At 41.8% G+C, this 17,474-nt stretch overlaps 1 protein-coding gene across 1 annotated transcript in view; it reads left to right on the top strand.

The window, feature by feature from the left end:
• The window catches only part of ALOX5 (arachidonate 5-lipoxygenase), a 68,116-nt gene extending 50,642 nt beyond the window's left edge, over window positions 1-17,474 (top strand). The window contains exons 10-14 of the mRNA XM_074232586.1: window positions 7,014-7,192; window positions 7,568-7,689; window positions 8,919-9,019; window positions 14,907-15,077; window positions 16,460-17,474. Coding sequence (XP_074088687.1) covers window positions 7,014-7,192; window positions 7,568-7,689; window positions 8,919-9,019; window positions 14,907-15,077; window positions 16,460-16,639 — 753 coding nt within the window. The 3' untranslated portion in view covers window positions 16,640-17,474. The remainder of the gene's footprint in view (window positions 1-7,013; window positions 7,193-7,567; window positions 7,690-8,918; window positions 9,020-14,906; window positions 15,078-16,459) is intronic.

Below are 17,474 nucleotides of genomic sequence, written 5' to 3'. Positions count from 1 at the left end.
CAAACAAAAAGTGAGGAATTGTATTGAGTTGAGTTTTTTTTTAACAAAATTGTTCCTGCCCTCATTCTATTGGTACATATAACATACAACACAAGGTGATCTGAGCAGGGAAAGGGCACCAAAACTAGGGGGATCAGGGAAGGATTCCTGAGACAAGGGAAACAAGGATGCAGAGATGTATGCAAGTATTACTGAAATAGTTCAATTTGCCTGGATTTCAGTCTACAAGATGGGGGAGGTGAGGTAAGCAGGAAGACATAGGTTAGGGCTGGATTTCCAAGAGTTTTAAATGTCAGACTGAGGAGTTTGCTTTTTATCCAGTAGGTAATAGATGGACCCTAACAGTTTCTGAGAGGAGAGTGACATGGTTAGATCTGAGATGTAGGAGGATTAATTGAAGAGAGAAAAGATGGAAGGCAAAGTACCAAAGCATGAAGTTAACTAAGGTGGTGATTCTGAGAGTGGAGAGAAGAGAATAGATAGGAGAAATATGAAGTGACCTGGGCAGGACTTGGGTAGTATATGAATTATGAGGGAGCGGGAATGGTCAATGTTGAGTCAAATGACATTTCTGGGAAGATGGTGGTGCCTACAACAGAAATAAGGAGGTTTGGAGGAGGAGCGTGAGGGTGAATTCTGTTTTCAGTATGTTGAATTTGTGGTGCTGATGGGCCACTCAGGAGCTCAGAGAAGTTAGGGATGGATACATAGGTTGGGAGTCATCTGTCTGGAGAAGAGGGAGCAGCAGACACTTAACTTGGGTATTTGGCTATTAGTACACAAAGGAAGCTGAAAGAGAGCAGTCCAAAAGGTGGGAAAAGCCACCAAGACACATCAGTGTCATGGAAGCCATGGGAAGAGGCAATGACCAGGAAGTGGTCATATCAAAATTGCAAAGATGTCAAAAAAAAATTCCAACAGAAAAAAAGGTCTCTGGATTTAGTCATTTATATACTTATTGGGGAAAGGGGTGTCAGCAGAATAGTGTCATCAGAAGCCAAATTGGGAGAAGTCAAGAAGGCATAAAGTGATGAGAATTTGGAGACACTTAACTCTTGATGAAAAAGAAGAGAGATTTATAGGAGAAGGGGATTGCAGGGAAGAAGTTCATTCATTTAACAGCATTTACCAAATTCTTCCCATGTGCTAAGTTCTGGGCTAAACACTGGAATACAAAGCCAAAAAAAGGAAAAAGTTCCTACCTTCAAAGAGCTTACATTTTAATGAACCCCTAGACATGTAAATAAATACAAGATCATTTTGCTGGGGGGGGGTACTGGGTGTGGAGTTGGTTGTCAAACTTTTCCAATATTTTGGTTAGCTTTGCTGAAGTTTTTCCCTCTTTTTATTCTTTGTTCAAAAAGAATGACCACTGAAAGGAGAAAGGAGCAAGGATATACTGGGAAAAAATTTATAAAATTATTTTTAAAAAACCATTGGTTCAAGAAGGAAGGGAAGAGAGGCCATAGGGTGATGGACTGGGAAAACAGGAAGGTGTGGAGGGAATGAGGTCATGGGGAAGACAAAGAATAGGATTAGAAGGGTGGGCGAATGTGAAGATGTCAGAGATGATGATCAGGGAGAGAAATTTCAGAAGGCAAAATCAAAGAGGTTTAAGAATTTGTGGAATGAAGGAGAAAGTACCAAATGTTGGTGGGGATATGGAAAAGCTGGGCCACTGTTGTGGAAATGTGAACTGATCCACCCATTTTTGGAGAGTGATCCAGAATTATGCCCAAAGAGTATTAAATAACTTATTCCCTTTGACTCAGCAACATCACTATTAGATCTGTTTCTCAAGCCGATAAGGGGAAAAAAAATTCTAAAATATTTCTAGCAGTTTTCTTTGTGGTGGCAAAGAACTGGTAACTGAGGGGATGACCATCATTTAGAGAATGGCTGAACACATTGTGGAATATGATTGGGATGGAATATTACTATATATGAAAAGACTTGCATGGAATAATGAAGAGTCAAACGAGCAGAACTGAGAGGATGCTTTTCACAACTACAGCCATATTGTACTAAGAACAACCCTGAATGACTATTATAAATACTCAAATGAACTACAAAGGACCTATGAAGGAAGATGCTATCACTGTCAACAGCCAGAGAAAGAACTGATAAATAGAAGTATGCTTGGTATGGTTTTATATACACATGCATGTTTATGTCTAGGGTGGGTTAGGGAGAAAGAAAGAAAAACTAAAAAGTGCACAGCAGAAAACAAAAGAAAATTTAGAAAGAAGTATGAAAAGCAGGGTAGTTTTGAAAACAATTACATAGTTTAAAAAATAGTGTGAAATGGAAATTCATAGTATATTGAATCCTCTTTTTATATTGTGCTATAAACGTTCTTTTTTTGTCTCTTTGGATTAAGTTCAATGAATAAAAAATTATATTTTAAAGTTTAGTGAAGGTCATGATAGTTAAGGAGGTTCATGAATTTGGAAACAGGATGTTTAAATGGACATTATTGTGAGACTAATCTTGCTTAGCTATGAGGCAAGGGCAGAGCCTGTGATGTAGGCTTGGGACCCAGAAACCAACAGCTGACAACAAGAATGTAGACAGGATAATAAGAGATAGAGTCACTTTGGCTCAGTTCAATGAGTACATATTAGAACATGCTGAAGAAATGCTCATTGATTGCCAGGCACTATGTGAGTCATTAGAGATGTGAAGGCAAAAATTAAAGTGACTCTGGATTCAATGAACTTAAATTATTCAGAGGAAGAAGTACAACAACACCTAATTTTGGGGAGAGGCAAGGGAGGGAGGGAGGCTACAATGAGACTGCCCTAGGCAGCCCGGACCTCATCCATAACTCTTTCTTGGATTGAATCTGAGGGTGCTGAAGGGCTGGCAGGAGCAGCCTCTGGGGGGCATGGGACACCTCCTCTTGGCACACAGTATCAGGGGAGATGAGTGAAGAGGATAATGACGAATGAGAAGTTGGTAGACTTCCATGAAGATGGCAAAAGAGTGAAAGAGGAAAAGATCTGAAAGAAAGGAGAATTTGTTAGCAGCCATACCCAGAGGATGTCAGTGGAAGAGGGGGAGGGGTGAAAGAAGAGAAGACCCAGGGAGAAATGGGGCAGAACTGGATAGGAATGAGTAGAGAGCCAAGGGGCTTCTAGAGATGATGACCAAATAGCAAGGACTAATAAGGAGCTCATGAGGTTTGCAGTCTCAGGACAAAGGAATACCATATCCTGAACTCAAGATTTTTTTTTATTTCCCCATGGTTTCTTGTGTCCCTCCAAATTATTTTGTATTTATTTAGTATATATTTTGTTTTTATTTACATGTGTATATGTTTGGTAAAATGTAAGCTCTTTGAGGGTAGGAACTGGCTCTGTATTACGGTATTTAACACAGAACCTGACAAAAGTAAGCATTTAGTTAATTCTTGTTGAGTAAATAAATTCACTGAAAATGGAAACAAGAGGATTGATGGAAGTGGTAACAGGTAAAGTCATATGGTAATGGAAGTCTTTAGTTTTGGGCAGCTTGAGGCAGACACAAGATATTTCCCTCCTGACCCTTTCCATCATAGTCTTAGGATATGAGGCCAGGGAACAGTAGGTAAAAATCTGTGGCAGCTTGGAAGACCGTATGTCTTGTCAAGCTGGGCCATGGACTCTGTAGGGATGGGCAGAGGCTGGGTGGATGCTGCTTTGGAGGGTGGACTTGTTGACAGTCTTTGGTGATGACTTCCACCCTCCTTGATCCTGGTGATGCAGGGCTGAGTAAGTGCTTGGTCAATGACCACTTGGGAAATTACTGAAATATAACAACAAATAAATGATGAGGGTTTAACTGGAATGGGTAGCAATGAGAATAGAAAAGGGACAATTGATTTGATGGAAATGGTAAAGAGTTGGTGATTATTTAGTTATGGAAACTTGAGAGAATTAGAAGAGAATCTAAAATGTTTCCAGCTTTGTCTCCAAGTGTTTATTTCACTAGTCAACATATTTTTTAAAAATTTAACTTTTTAAAGTTTTGAGCTCCAAATTCTATCCCTCCCTCCTCTCCACCCTTCCTGAGAAGGTAAGAAATCAGATATAGGCTATATATATGCAATTGTGCAAAACATTTCCATTTTAGTCATTTTGCACAAGATGAATAACAGAAAAAAATGAAAGAAAATTAAAAATAGCCTGTTCAATCTATATTCAGTCACTATCAGTTCTTTCTCTGAAGGCAGGAAATATGCTTCATCATTAGTCTTTTGGGATTGTCTTGGATTGTTATATTGCTAAGAACAGCCATGTCATTCACATTACTTCTTCAGACAATATTCCTATTACTGGGTAGAACATTCTCTGGGTCTATTGTCTTCAGTATACATCAGTTCATGTAAGTCTTTCCAAGTTTTTCTGAAATCATCCTGTCATTTCTTGTAGCACAGTAATGTTCTAGTAATGCAACTAATGTTGCAATCATATATCACAGCTTGTTTCCCAATTGATGGGCATCCTTTGGATTTCCAGTTCTTAGCCACCACAAAAAGAGCTGCTATAAATATTTTTGTATAAATAGGTCCTTTTCCATTTTTTAAACATCCTTGGGATATAAACCTAGTAGTAGCATTGCTAGATCAAAGATCATACATGGTTTGATTGCCCTTTGGTCATAATTCCAAATTGCTAATATGGTTGGATCACTTCTCAACTCCACCAATAATACATTAATGTTCCATTTTTCCCACTTTCCTTCTAACATAAAATGTTTTCTTTTTTATGTCATATTAGTCAATCTTGAAAGCATGAAGTGGTACTTCAAAGTTGTTTTAATGTGCATTTCTTGTTGGGAACCATTGTGTATGGGAATACTGTGAATTATCTTCACCTGGTGTCCTTGGACACCAGAATCTTGTCTTGCTAAGTGCCACAGGAGTGGGAATGGATTAGAGACTGGAAAGGTATTTAGGCACTGGTGTTTTAGTGAATAAATAAAGCACTTAAGGATCTTTATGGAGTACTTGTCTCCTTTGTAATCCTTGTCTCCCACTCCTCCAACACTGGCCAGGGGAGATTGAGGGAGTCCAGGAGAGGGACTCAACAATTTCTCTAATCAAAAATGACTTACAGACAATTTTTCATATGACTATGGATAGTTTTGATTTCTTTGTCTGAAAACTGTTCATATCCTTTGAGCATATTGGGGAATGACTTGTATTTTTATAAATTTGATTTGGTTCTCAATTGAGAAGTAAGACCTTTATCAGAGATGTTTGTGGCAAAAACTTCTCAGTTTTCTGCTTTTCTCATAATTTTGGTTATATTGATTTTGTCTATGCAAAAACTTTTAAATTTTATATAATTCAACTTACCTATTTTACATTTTGTAATGCTCTCCCTGTACTTTTTTATTTTTATTTTCTGATAAGGCAATGGAGTTTGTGCTTTTTTTTGTAATGCTCTCTATGTCTTCTTTGGTCCTAAATTCTTCCCATATCCAGAAATCTGACAGATAAATTATTCCATGCTCTTTAAATTTGCTGATGATATCCTTTACACCTTTAGGTGTAAATCATGCACCCATTTTGATCTTGGTATCTGTGTGATATTAGTCTACACCTAGTTTCTGCCATACAGTTTTCCAGTTTGCCCAGAAGTTTTTTGTCAAATAATGAGTTTATTTCAAAAGCTTGGAACTTGAGTTTATCATATATTAAATCACTATGGTTATTTACTATACTGTAATTTGTACCTAATCTATCCCACTGATCCATCACTCTCTTTTTTAGCCAGTATCAGATTGTTTTGATAATTGCCACTTTATAATAAAGTTTGGATTCTGGTATGGCTAGACCACCTTCTTTCACATTTTTTCCATTGATTCCCTTGATATCCTTGAACTTTTATTCCAGTTAAATTTTGTTAGTATTTTTTCTTCTTCCAACCAGTAAGTTTTTGATAGTTTGATTGATATGGTACTGAATAAAAAGATTGCTTTGGGCAGAATTGAAATTATTGTTCTAATTGCTTAGCTCTGACTTTTTTGCGTGTGAAAAGTGTTTTGTAGTTGTGTTCATATAGTTTCTAGGTTTGTCTTGGCAGGTAAAGACTTCCAAGTATTTGATATTATCTACAATTATTTTAAAATGGAATTTGTCTTTCTTTCTCTTGTTGCTTGACTTTGTTGGTAATAGAAATGCTGTTGATTTATGTGGGTTTATGCAACTTTGCTAAAGTAATTAATAATTTCAAGCAGGTTTTTAGATGATTCGCTAGGATTTTCTATGTATGACATCATATCATCTGCAAAGAGTGATAGTTATGTTTCCTAATGACCTAGTCTCATTCCTTCCATTTCTTTTTCTTATCTTATTTCTATAGCTAATATTTCTATTACAATATCAAATAATAGAGGTAATAATGGGCCTCATTGCTTCACCCCTGTTTGTATTGGGAAGACTTCTAGCTTATCCCCATTAGAGATAATGCTTGCTGATGGTTTTAGCTAAATATTGTCATTTTAAAGTAAGCTCCATTTATTTCTAATACTAGTCAGCATCTTCAATGGAAGATGACAATGAGATTCTCAGGGAAGACAGCAAGGCACTTTTTGGTATCAGAACAAGTCAGGAGTATAGTAAAGAGTGTTGGATATGGGTTCAAATACTGGTGCTGCATGACCTTGGGGCAAGTCACATATACTCTGTTTTTCATCTCTACAGCGAAAGAGTGAAAATAGATGACCTCTAAGGCATTAGCAGTTCTAAATATAGGATCCTATAATTAATATGAGTCTTACAGCAGTGTAATCTAATAGAATGCTGAACTTGAAATCACTAAAACCTGGGTTCAAATCCCAGCTCAGACACTTGCTAGATAAATCTCTCAACCTCTGTATGCTTCAGTTTCCTCTCTTGTAAATTGGGGATAGTAATAGCTTCTAATTCACAGAACTGTTGTGAGATCAAATGCCATGCATGTAAACTGCTTTGCCAGCCTTATGCCATATGTAGAAGTGAATGATGAGTATTTCTCCTGTTAAAGGCCAATGCTACTGGGGGTGGAGGACATGTGCAGATGGTGCAGCGGGCCATGAAGAATCTGACTTACCAGTCCCTGATCTTTCCTGAGTATATCAAGGCCAAAGGCATGGAAAGCAAAGAAGATATTCCATATTACTTCTACCGAGATGATGGTCTCAAGGTCTGGGAGGCCATACTGAGGTGAGCAGATTGGGCTCATGGAACCCCAGAAAGCCGTGTGGTTTCTTCTTTTGCAATTCTTCCAAGTCTTAGGAAAGGAATGGTAAAGAGCATCCACTGATCAAAGTTTAGATATTTAGATATTTAGATCTAGCCTAGCTGCCTCATTTTATAGTTGAGGATGCTGAAGGTTAAGTAAGGTCCTAAAGGCATGATTTGAACCCAGGTGCTCTGCTCTCCATACCCATGCCTCCCTTATTGTTGACCAAGGGCCAGTGGAGTTGTGAGCAGCGACCCAAAGTGAGAGTGGAACGTGATCACTCGAGTCCAGGTGTCTGTCCCTGGACTGTAGAGTGCTCAGCTCTCAGGACACGATGGTTTCTCCTTTCTCTTCAGTTTCACAATGGACATAGTGAAGATCTACTATGAGAGTGATGAGGTGGTGATGGAGGACACAGAGCTCCAGGACTTTGTAAATGACGTTTATGTCTATGGGATGAGGGGCAAGAAGGCTTCAGGTAGGAGGACTTTGTCTTTTCTCAGTTGTCCCATCCCTGCCATCCATCTCAAAGCTTCCATGGATCTCTCTCCCTCCCTCCCCAGCCTCGGCTCTAGAGTCCAACACCTCTCCTAGCTCCTAGGTAGAAGCAACTTCTCCCCTGCTCTTTACCCATCCACCTCCATGATAGCAGTGCCCATGATCCTGAGAGGTGAGACCAAAGTGGGGTCGGCTCTAATGTATCTTCTTTTTCCTCATGTGCCTTGTCCCAGGAAACTTTTCTGAAGAGTGCTGTACCCCAGATAGCAACCACTAATGTGTTATTGGTATCTTTGATGAGGACTGGTCTCTACACTCTAGACATCAGCTAAATGAACACTCTGCCTAAAATCTAACTCCCACCTCCCACAGCAGCCAGGGCAAGCTGGAGGACAGTGCCCTCAACCAGAATTGTCCCAATAGTTCTTTCTGGAATAATTTCAAAAGATCCTATCCTAGCCTCATTCCAGATGTCCCCAGGTGTGGACTCAATTCAGGGAAGAGGTTCAGAGTCCAATTCTGTTTGAGACAGAATTGGAGAATCTACATGTTACCTAAGAACTCTGGCTAGTCCCAGAAACAAATGCCAGGTCAGGCTCATGCCACACAAGGAAGTTGCTTGATCGCTAAGTTGAGTCGGTGTAGACCTGAATCCCCTGATATATTCCTGGTGATCAAATCAGAAATAAAAGCTTGAACCTACCCTTCAGCTCAACCACCTCCTTTGAGCACTAGAAACTCCAGGTCACTTATCCTCCTAAGGGAAAATTCATTAGCTCCTTGAACCTTCCCTTCCTTTCTAAGGGGAACCCAGTCTATAATCAGGAGCAGTGGAGTCAAAGAAACAAGAAGTTCTGTGACTCAGACTGGATCAGGTTTGCCCAGGCCTTTGTTCATTTTGTTTAATTCTAGACATTTCCTTCACCACTTTCTGAGTGGTCCAGACTACTTCTGGGGAGCTGAGGCATTTCCTCCGTGTCTTAGGCTGAAGTTCACTTTCCTGTGGTTTCCCAGTGGTGAATGGGTGCAATGTCTTCTCATTCCTGGCTTTTCCCTTTCCTGGTTCTGCCCATTCCAGGCTCTGCCCATTAGAATTTTGTCAAGATGCCCTTTGTCTCCAATGGAGCACAGCACTGCTCTGCTTGTAGGGCTTGGCTCCAACGATCCAGAGCTCAGTGCTCACCTGTCCTCTTTATCTTCTCTCGGCAGGATTCCCCAAGTCCATCAAGACCCGGGAAAAACTGGCAGAGTATCTGACAGTGGTGGTCTTTACTGCTTCTGCTCAGCATGCTGCGGTGAACTTTGGCCAGGTAATGAATCCTCCCTTAACAGGCAGAGGATGGCATGGGGCAGATGGGGGGCATGTTGGCAAGGTGGCATCACTCCACACACACACCCAGATTGCAGTTGGTGCTTTGGGGGGATTGTGTTCATGACAAAATCATTATCTTCAAGTCATTTCGGATGGAGAGTGATTTGAAAACAAGACATGACAATATGTACCCCCAAAAGGCATGCTATGCATCACTGTGGGGAAAGCAACCCCACTCATGAAATCCCAGATTCCCCAAGCTCCCCAATGTGGGGAACCACACGTCTTCCTTGATACTGGTTGGTTCTTGTCCCTTGTTATCGAAGATGACCAGAATGTCACCAGTCATTTAAATAACCCAGTATGGCACCAAGGTATCAGGGAAGGCTTCTTGGAGGACTGGCCCTTGAGATGCATTTTACAAGAATGTTAATGACTTTAAGGAGGCAGAAAGGGTCAGAGGAAGCATACCTGAAAGGGAAATAGCAGAAGCAAAGGCAGAAAAAGGTTTTATCACAATCAAAGCAAGAGGGCTGTTGAACTGTAGGATCATCCAAAAACCTCGTTATCTGCTGCCTCTGTGTAGCTCCAGCCCATACATCACAGAGACTTCAGGCCTCAGGCCACACCTCTAAACACATCCTTGTCCTCTTCTCTAGAGCTGATGTGTTGGAAAGGAGACGAAATGAGCCAGGCAAACTGGGGGGCAGAGCAGGGCAGCTCGGGGGACCTGTGTTTTGGGGTGACTTCATGTGAATCTGTTCTCCCACACTTTGTGTTTCAGTCTTGTGTATAAAGCAACGCCATGAGGACACCAAAACGCTAGTTGTTGCTGCTGTTCATTCCATCATAAGCACTCATGAAACACCCGCTGTGTGCTTTGCACTATAAATGCAAACATAAACGTGAGGCAGGGCCGACCCGCAAGCGTTTACATTCTACCATTCCTGGATATGATAAAATCCACAAGTGAACGCATACCAAACACGTGGACACTCGGAGGACTTATTGCCATATTCTGTTCACTGGCGCTGCCATGAGCTGGCTGGCTCTGCCCAGATTCTCCTCAGGGTCTAGACTGAGAAAGAATAAAGCTAGCATCATCCCAGGATCTGACTCCCAGTGGCAAAGGCTTCTGGGAGAAATAGAGTCCAGATCAGTTGTGAGCCTGTGATCCCAGAGGGTTATAAGCAGGGCAGCTAGGTGGTACAGTGGATAGAGCACTGGTTGTGGACTCAGAAGGCCAGGAGTTCAAATCCAGCCTCAGACACTTGACACTAACTTAGTTGTGTGACCTTGGGCAAGTCACTTCACCCTGATTGCCTCCCATCTAGGGCCATCTCCAATTGTCCTGATTCCTATCTGGCCACGGGCCCAGGTGGCTCTGGAGGAGGAAGTGAGGTTGGGGACTTAACACAGCCCCTCCTCACTCGAATCCAATTCTTGTACTTGTCATGGCATCACCTCCCTGATGTCATGGTCTTGAGAATGAAAAACAAGCATTATTATTAACTAACCAACTGTCCTGGGAGGTGCTCTAGCTTCTTGAGCTGACCATTGGAAAAGTGCTTGCCTGGGGCCATTTGTGGGCCTGAGAAGATTCCTCAGGCCAACCCCAGTGAAGGTCATGCGAGGAACCCATGCTGGCCACTTTTTTAAGCTTTGGGTCCCAAGTTATCAAGGAGGGGCTGAGCCTGCAGTACACCACATGGTTGCTTCACCCCACTGCACTGTTCTGTTTCTGCCTCCTCAGTCCAGCTGATTGACCCTCAGATTCCCAGACCCTCAGACCCTCAGACTCAAGCTCTCACCCTGGGAGTCTGGGTTCCTGATTGGGGAAGAATCTCCACATTAGAGCTCATCTCCAGACCCAGTCCCCCTCTGTTTTTCACCTTTTTTTTCTGGTCAGGGACTAAATCAACTTCCTAGAACAAAATAATCCTTCCTGGTTATCTCGCCCTTCTCTCTATGTGTTGGTTCCCCCTAATTGAGGGCAAGGATTGTCTTGCTTTTATATTTGCCTCCCCAAGATAACACAGCATATGGAAAATAGCAAACACCTGAAAAATTCTTTTTCTCTCATTCATTCATTCATTCATTCATTCAACAAGGCCCTTTTGCTACATGAAGAATGAACTAGTAAGGCTTTGTAAATGACTCTTGCACCATAATGGTCAAGTGGACTTGTTGGAGGCTCCATTCAGTGAATTCTGTCAGACTAAAACCAGTGGTACTAAGGGTCAGTTAGGTAACTCAAGGGGGGGAAGGAGGAAGCTGTTTGGCACAAAGGACTGATAAGCATTAGAATAGGTTAGTAATGGCTATAATATACTTATGAATCATATTCTTCATGGAGCACTCTGACATTTGCTAATTTTTTTATTTTTTAATTTTTAAAAAGATTTTATTTATTCTGAATTTTACAATTGTCCCCCTATTCTTGCTTCCCTCCCCTCACCCCTCCCACAGAAGGCAGTCTGTTAGTCCTTACATTGTTTCCATGCTATACATTGATCTAAATTGAATGAGTTGAGAGAGAAATCATATTCTTAAGAAAAAAAAATATTAGAGATAGCAAGATTACCTCTTTGGAGCTCCTGGGATCTCAGTTTCTTTGGCTGAAAATGGTTTTTGCAAGGCAAAAATGGTTGCCCAAGGTCACACAACTAGGTGATTAAATGTCTGAGGTCAGATTTGGACTCAGGTCCTCCTGACCCCAGGGCTGGTGCTCTGTCCACTGCACCACCTAGCCACCCCTGAGGTCCTTTTCAACTCTAGATCTATGGTCTTAGGTCCTTAGATACCATGTGGTCTCTGTCCAAGATTGCAGTCTCCTTGACTTCGTCCTTATTAAGTGTCACCCAGTATCCAGTGAGAGACATCTGCTGCATTCACTACTTCCTGTGGCCGTCCAGTCCACTTTTGGATTGTTGAGGACTTTCTTGAGTTGAAATTCACTTCCTTGGGACTTCCCATTGGTTCCAGTTCTACTTCCTTTTCCTCATAAAAAATATCTCAAAAACTTGCTAATAATGATGTCTCAGTGGAAATAATAGTGCTCTGCTGTATGCCACTTGGTAAGATGGGCTTTCAAGATTACTATTATGAGATTATTATGGCCCAGGTTTGCTTCTTTCCCCTCTTTGTGATTATTAATACTGATTTTTCTATCTGGACTTCTTGGGAAATACAAGTTACTCTAAAATGGCCAAAGTGTTTGGGATCTGTCAGCCTTAAGGAGGAGGTAGTAAATTCATTGTTCAAGGTATCTGTCTATTTGATCTATTGGATGAGGTTTTGTTTTGATTTTCAAAGAATAAATCCTCTAATAGAATCTGATTAATTAGTACAACAAACTGATAAATAAAAGGGTTCTCTAAATGTCTAGAAGCCCTGGGTTTTCCTCTTAACTCTGTTGCTCATGAGCAGCATGACTTTGGACAAATCTCTTGATTTTCCTGGGCTGCTGTTTCCTCATCTGATACTTTCCCAGCCCATCCCCACCCAATACATTTCCTTGTAATCAAACAAGTTTATCATAATCAAGGGCAATGGAGCCAATTCCAACACAGTTACACAACCAGAGCATCCCATCCCATCAAGAAAAAGCAAATGAATTGTATTATCCATTCTTTCCAGAGCAGACAGTGTGTTGTTTTCATTTATAGTATTATAGTCACCATGGTTCTGCTTTCATTCACATGTACTTTCTCATAGTTCAATAATATTCTGTTAAATTCAGATGTCACAATTTATTTGGTCATTTCCAGTTGATAGACAGCTCCTATGAATCCAGTTCTCTGCTCACCACAGAGGGTGCTACTGTTAAGACATGAGGTCTTTCTCACAGACCTCATCTTCCTTGGGGTATAATAGCCTCTTAAGGGTGTTGCCGGGTCAAAGAAAATTTTCAAGGAGTTTTTAGTCATTTGTTTTCCAGAAGGATGGTTGGGCCAATTCAGCCAGTTGGTCAAACACCACATAATAAACATTATGTCACAACCCCATGCCACACCCCTACCAGTGGAATAGTGTTGCAGAGCACATCTGTCTTCCCACAGCCCCTCATTGAGTGAGAAAGAGGACTTCAGAATAATTGTAGTTTTCAGTTCTCTTATTTGTGATTTGGAACATTTTTTCATTTGGTTATTAATAGTTCATAACTCTTTGAAAAACTGCTCATGTCCTCTGACTACATATGCATTAGGTCTTATACATTTTAGTCATTTCCCTTTATTTTTTTATATCAGACTTTTATCAGAGATATTTTATGCAAAGTTTTTACTCTGGGCTTCCAGTTTGCTCTACCTTTTTCAATCTGAAAATCATGATTGAAGAGGAGGCAGAAGTAAAAACTAGAGTCCAAACAAAGTTTGGTTTCTCTGGGTCTTTTGGGAACATCAGACCACCTGCTGCAAGAGACAGACCTACCCCTTCCTCGTTTTATTTCTTGTTCCAAACATCTCCTTGAAAGGCTTTTTCTATTACTATCTTTACCATTTCTGCAAATTTCAGCTAATCCTGAGTGGTGGCCTTCCTCACATTATTTTCTAACTTCCTCATTCATGCTACTGGTTTGCATTTATTTGCCTAAGGCTCCCTGGATACATCAGTCCGCCTGTACTTACAGAGAGCTCATTGTGCAGGCATATCCACAGATATTGTAGATCCTGGTTTAGTTTCTTTCTCTCTCAAGACCACATTCACTATGCTGTTGTCAGAAGGATTCACTTTTAAGAGCCTCTGCCATAAAACTAAACCTAGGAGACCTTTAGAAGTCATTTTAGTTCTCTTCAATGCCTCCTCACATCATGTAAATGCTGCTCTGTCTCCATGTCATATCCCCACTTCTGTCATGAGGAAATGTGGTTAGTCTGGATTGGCTTGCTCATGATGAACCCATGCTGGCTCTGATGACCATTTCCCATTCTCAGTGCTCACACACCATTCTAAAATACATGTTAGAATTTTGCCAGGTTTAACAAACTAGTTTAGTATGTAGACTTCATCATCTTTTCTTTTCACATAGAAAGTGCTTTTACATTTTTCATTCATTCACTGCCTTGTTGAAAGTTGGGACATTTGCATTTTCTAGTCTTTGGGCACCTCTTCCATTTCCTCATTTAATTCATATCTCTCCATCTTGCCTCTCGGGAGAGACTTTGGCAAATTCAAGGATGCCTTTGTCTCCATCGTTCTCTTGATATACTTGTATTCTATAGAATGTTTTTCGAAGATCAACAGCAGCAACTTAATGATCACATTGACCAGTGCTTCCACATCCTGGGATGCTGCCCATTATGGCCGGATGCCCTGGGATCACTAGATTCTCATTTATCTTAGGAATGAGTTCTCTATTAATCATTTTGGTTAATCCTTGACAGTCTGATAACCAACCTCTCCTCACTAGGAACAAAAATACACAGTTCTGCCTTTTCTGTCATCTATTATTCATTCATTGGAACAGGAGGACCCTCAGACCAATGGTCCTGCTTTTAACTCAGGCCAAAAAGCCATCATCCCGGGGAGCGATTCTTGTGGAGATGGGGCTAGCCCTCTCTACTACCTACCAACCCACTGCAACCATGGCGCGGGCGGGTGAGCCAGCCTCGTGGAAGCAGCAAGGTGCAGCAAGGGAGAGCCAGGAGGTGGTGTTCATATCTGGGGCAAGGCCACAGATCCCAAAGGAGATCTCCCTGGGTACTGTCCTTGGATGATTATGGTCTTATTTATCTGATTTCCTGTTTTGTCCATGTACCCTGAGGTAACCAAAACCCATTACATTGAATTAGAAGGTGGGCATTACTCAAATGAAGATGAAAATAGATGAATGGCACACTCTGTTCACTTCATGTCCTCCTGTCTTTCTGTCTTTCGGGGAACAGTATGACTGGTGCTCTTGGATTCCTAATGCGCCACCAACCATGCGGGCACCTCCCCCAACAGAAAAGGGTGTGGTCACCATCGAGCAGATAGTGGAGACTCTGCCGGACCGCGGACGCTCCTGTTGGCATCTGGGAGCTGTCTGGGCCTTGAGTCAGTTCCAGGAGAATGAGGTAGGTCCAAGAATGTTGCTTTTCTTTATTTACTGGGAAGAGGCAGCACCTGGGGAAGGTAGAGGACCACCATGCTTCTGACCCATGCCAGCCATGTGGCCTCCAGAGCCCATGGTATCACACTGCAACAGAAAGGTCTGTAATGCAGACTTGGAGAACTACGAATTCACATGGTCTGATCTGGTGTCTAGTCATTATCTTGCTAAACATTTCCCATGACATCTTCATTGGGCTCAGGCATCTCAGGAAGGGGCAGGCTTGCAGTCTGATGCCTCTGCTCTGGGTGGCTGCCAAGACCACCCTGGGAGAGGGGGCTTTCTCCCAGAGGAAAAAAACAAAGATAGCATTTGTGAAGAGATATTTAGGCAAGTGATGAATGAGAAATTATTATTGATAATTATTGATATTATAGCTAGCATTTACAAAGCACTTCTCATTTTACAAATGAAGAAACTGAAGCAAATAGGGTTAAGTGACTTGCCCAAGGTCACACCGCTGCTAAGAGTCTGAGAGCAGATTTGAACTTAGGAAGATGATCTTTCTGCCTCCAGGCCTGGCACCCTGCACACTTAGTACCAACTGACAATCCATACTTTATGGTTTACAAAAGCCCTTAATGTCCACAAGCTCAATAATCCTCTTAGCCATCTATCTCGTGAGGTATCATCCCCTCCCATTTATACCTGAGTAAGCCAAAGTGACCCAAAAGAGAATTGAACTTCCTTAAAAGGTAATGAGTTCCCCATCAGTAGAAAGTGCTTGCTGCTGTCATGGGATTGTGTTGCAGTGTTGTAGAGATTCCTTTTCAGTAATTAGTTTGATTCAATGGTTATTTAAGTCCCTTCCAATTAATGTGATTTTTGAAGTGCCTAGGTGAATAGGGAGAGGTGAGGTTCAGTGACTTGTCCAAGGTCACATAGACTATGTAGGGGCCAAACCAGGTTTCTGAATCTAAATTCAATTCTCTTTCCACTGCAACTTAGGTTTTATGTACACTAAAATATAAACTTCTAGAGGGTAAGACATTCATAGCATCATAGATTTGGAGCTTTATGGTTCCACCATTTTCCTCATCTTGAGAAACTGAAGCCCAGACCAGAGATGACTTGCCTGGGGCCCCATGACACTATTTCATTATCTACGTCCCTAATGGTGGGCATTATGCCTGGCAATAGGGCTCAAATGAATGTCTGAATCGATGTCTTATTATAGAAAGTTGTCCCTTTGGAAGGTGAGACTGATCTGGAAAGGGAGAATATCCATTTATCAAGAGGTGGTGACTGGACTTATATGGGGGTGGGAAGGGTGGGCAGAGAGACTCTGAAGGCATAGGCAGGACAGTGGAGAAGCTTAACCTGTGCACGTGCATCTTGGTCCATCAGCTGTTCCTGGGCGTGTACCCAGAGGAGCACTTCATTGAGAAGCCCGTCAAGGAGGCCATGGCCAGGTTCCGTAAGAACCTCGATGTCATTGTCAGCGGGATCACTGAGCGGAACAAGAATAAGAAGCTGCCCTATTACTACTTGTCCCCAGACCGGATCCCCAACAGTGTGGCCATATGAGCCAGTTCTGGCTCCACCTCTGGGGGTTGAGTGGGAAGATTTTCTCACCGCATCAAAGGGAAGGCCATCTCTCCGGGGGTCAGAGGGGGATTCTATGCTGTGAGTCTAGACCTGAGCAATTCTCTTTTCTAACAATAACCTTTCCAGACACATTATCAGACCAAGCAGTTTATGATGCCACTTTGGGGGCATCAAACCATAGGATATGCAAAATACAGCCCTCATTCTGACTAGAACCTTCCTTACTGAGGCCTCTGTGCCCCAGAAAGTGGAGAAATGGTAACTCTCCCTCTCAATTCTCACCACGTACCACTTTTCCACCAGGGAAGTTGTACATGATATTTGAACGATCACAAAATAAATTCCTGCCTGCCACAGAAAATGGAATTTTCTGGTACTGAAAAATATGGGCCTTTATAGAAATCATAGTAGAAAGTCAGTCTTGTCCCACTTGTACATTGGACAGCTGCCTATTTAATCGGTCTCGGCTCTACTTCCAGGACTTCCGGTAACTGAGGCTTTTGACGGTGGTCCAGGATTCATTGGCACAAGCCTGTGGCGAGTCCAATCACTTACCACAATGTCAAGATTGATTAAGTCACCTGATGACCCTGTAGTTCAGTTCAGAACTCCCGGCCGTGTGGCCTGTCCACTCCAAGCCCCATCTTGAACATTATCAATAGGGACTAGAGGGAATAGAAAACTAGCGCTTTGAGAATGAAGAGCAGCAGCTGGCCTAGGGTCTTTGCAGCTGGGTTCTAGAATGTAGAGTGGCGCCTTTGAGTTTGCTTGTTTTTCTTGTATTTGGTAAAATTAAAAGTTTCCTACATTTTCA

The sequence above is a fragment of the Macrotis lagotis genome, chromosome 4 (genome assembly GCF_037893015.1).
Source record: "Macrotis lagotis isolate mMagLag1 chromosome 4, bilby.v1.9.chrom.fasta, whole genome shotgun sequence".
Classification (NCBI taxonomy): domain Eukaryota; kingdom Metazoa; phylum Chordata; class Mammalia; order Peramelemorphia; family Peramelidae; genus Macrotis; species Macrotis lagotis.
Note: the sequence above shows the minus strand (reverse complement) of the source record. Positions and strands in the feature narration are given on the sequence as shown.